Source organism: Engraulis encrasicolus, unplaced genomic scaffold (assembly GCF_034702125.1).
Source record: "Engraulis encrasicolus isolate BLACKSEA-1 unplaced genomic scaffold, IST_EnEncr_1.0 scaffold_29_np1212, whole genome shotgun sequence".
Classification (NCBI taxonomy): Eukaryota; Metazoa; Chordata; class Actinopteri; order Clupeiformes; family Engraulidae; genus Engraulis; species Engraulis encrasicolus.
The window spans coordinates 265,001-267,500 of NW_026945588.1; the positions used below are offsets into that span (position 1 = coordinate 265,001).

At 45.4% G+C, this 2,500-nt stretch overlaps 1 protein-coding gene across 1 annotated transcript in view; it reads left to right on the forward strand.

Moving 5' to 3' along the window:
- Positions 1 to 119, forward strand: part of serpine3 (serpin peptidase inhibitor, clade E (nexin, plasminogen activator inhibitor type 1), member 3) — a 13,157-nt gene extending 13,038 nt beyond the window's left edge. The window contains exon 9 of the mRNA XM_063193113.1: positions 73 to 119. Coding sequence (XP_063049183.1) covers positions 73 to 119 — 47 coding nt within the window. The remainder of the gene's footprint in view (positions 1 to 72) is intronic.
- The last annotated feature ends 2,381 nt before the right edge of the window (positions 120 to 2,500 follow it).

Genomic DNA, 2,500 nt, shown 5'->3' on the forward strand with positions numbered 1-2,500 from the left:
GTACAGTATTGTTGTTTGGGTGATATATGAGTATTGATTTGGTATTTATTGTTGTTGTTGTTTATCTTACAGGATCCATCTTGTTTATGGGACGAGTCATGAACCCCACAGAGACATGAAGCATACACACACACACACACACACATACACACACACACACACACACACACACACACACACACACACACACACACACACACACACACACACACACACACAGCAGAACAGACACACACTCACACGCACGCACACACACACAGCAGAGCAGACAATATGAACACACACACACACACACACACACACACACACACACACACACACACACACACACACACTGCTGAGTAGGCGCTCTGAAATGTGTGTAAATATCTGTTGGCAGCCCTTACACACTCTCTCCTCCTCCCCACACACACACACACACACACACACACACACACACACACACACACACACACACACACACACACACACACACACACACACACACACACACACACACTCTCTCTCCTCTTCCCTACATATTTAAATACCTCAAGCCCTCCGTGTGTTCTGGATGTATTGTATACTACTGTGTGGATACCTCATTCTCTTGTAAATCATATACATGTAAATAGTGAAGTGAAAGAAAGTGAAAGCCCATTGGGAAACTCCAACTCCCATTGTCATTGTGACACAGCACTCCACAGCACTCAAGTGAACACTGCACACTGCACACAACGAAATTGCATTTATGCCTCACCCGTGCAAGGGGGCAGCCCTCAGTGGCGCCCCATGGGGAGCAGTGCGGTGGGACGGTACCATGCTCAGGGTACCTCAGTCATGGAGGAGGATGGGGGAGAGCACTGGTTGATTACTCCCCCTACCAACCTGGCGGGTCGGGAGTCGAACCGGCAACCTCTGGGATGCAAGTCTGACGCCCTAACCGCTCACCCATGACTGCCCATGATACCCTAATTACCTCTTGTCGTCTGTGCAAATCATATACATGTAAATACCTCTTGTCTGTTATACTATATTATATACATGTAATTACCTCTTGTCGTCTGTGTACATAAGGAGAGAAATGCTGTGCAGGTGCTCTTCAAGGGAAAAGGGCATCGGAATCTTCAGTCAAGGAGGGTTCCGAGGCAACACTGCTATTCAAAGTTTTATTTTTTCCACACGCACCGACGCGTTTCGACTCGCGAAGGTAGTCTCTTTTTAAGACTCCTGCGCGAGTCGAAACGCGTCGGTGCGTGTGGAAAAAATAAAACTTTGAATAGCACTTCTTGTCTGTGTATATAAGTGTAAATTCCATTGTACAGTTGTGTGCGTCCGTGTTGACGTATTTTAATTAAAAAAAAATGTTTTGTAGAAACCCATGTCTCTCTAGTTCCTGTCTTACCATAAACTCACACAGAGTGCGTTCCAATATGCGACCTTGCCTCCTCCACTTGTACAAACTCACACAGAGTGCGTTCCAATATGCGACCTTGCCTCCTCCACTTGTGCAAACTCACACAGAGTGCGTTACAATATGCGACCTTGCCTCCTCCACTTGTGCAAACTCACACAGAGTGCGTTACAATATGCAACCTTGCCTCCTCCACTTGTGCTTGTCTCCTCGTCCCGCCTCCTGGCCCCTCCTCCGTGGAGAAACGGTTTCCCAGTTGTCAGCCTAGCCACAGCAACTTTTGAGGGGCTGTTTTTCATTCACCATCCAAATTGCGAATGAGAAAAAGAGTTTACAATTGAGCTTTTGCAAGATGTTGAAATATAATGCTGTTGTCAGTGATGTCATCATGACATCAAGACAAGCACAAGTGGAGAGGCAAGGTTGCATATTGTAACGCACTCACAGTCAATCACCGTTTCCCAATGTCAAGTGTTCTAGCCTTTGGTAGTGCGTGAAACACCTAGTGATGGGATACTCTTTAGTGAACTCCAGGAAGTATCCAATCACTAGGTATTTCACGTAGCCCAGTGGTTCTTGGTGCGGGCACCCCCTAGGGTGCGCCAGAGATTTCAGGGTGTGTGTGGAATTTTGTTTGTGTTGAGGTTGTGACCAAAATTCTGCTTAGGAACATTATAATTAGGCCAAATCAAAACCAAATGAAGATGTTTTGGTCCCCAAGTAATTAAGGTATTGATTAATGGCTCAAACTAGAATTATTAGGCCTACTACCAAGGCTAGAACACTTGACATTGGGAAATGGTCACTGTTTCTCTCTCTCTCTCTCTCTCTCTCTCTCTCTCTCTCTCTCTCTCTCTCCAAATATCCCTCTCTCTCTGTCTGTTTCACTGTCTCTTTTGGTGAACTCTGCGGAGTATCCAATAGCAAGGTGTTTCACACACTACCAAGGCTAGAACACTTGCCATTGGGAAATGGTCTATCTCTCTCTCTCATGAGTTGCCTCACCATAGCCTAGGTCAGGACGTGTAGTGCCACCTGGTGTTTTTAGGTGGTACTTCATGTGGTATTATTATAAATAATAATAATAATAATAATAATAATAATAAT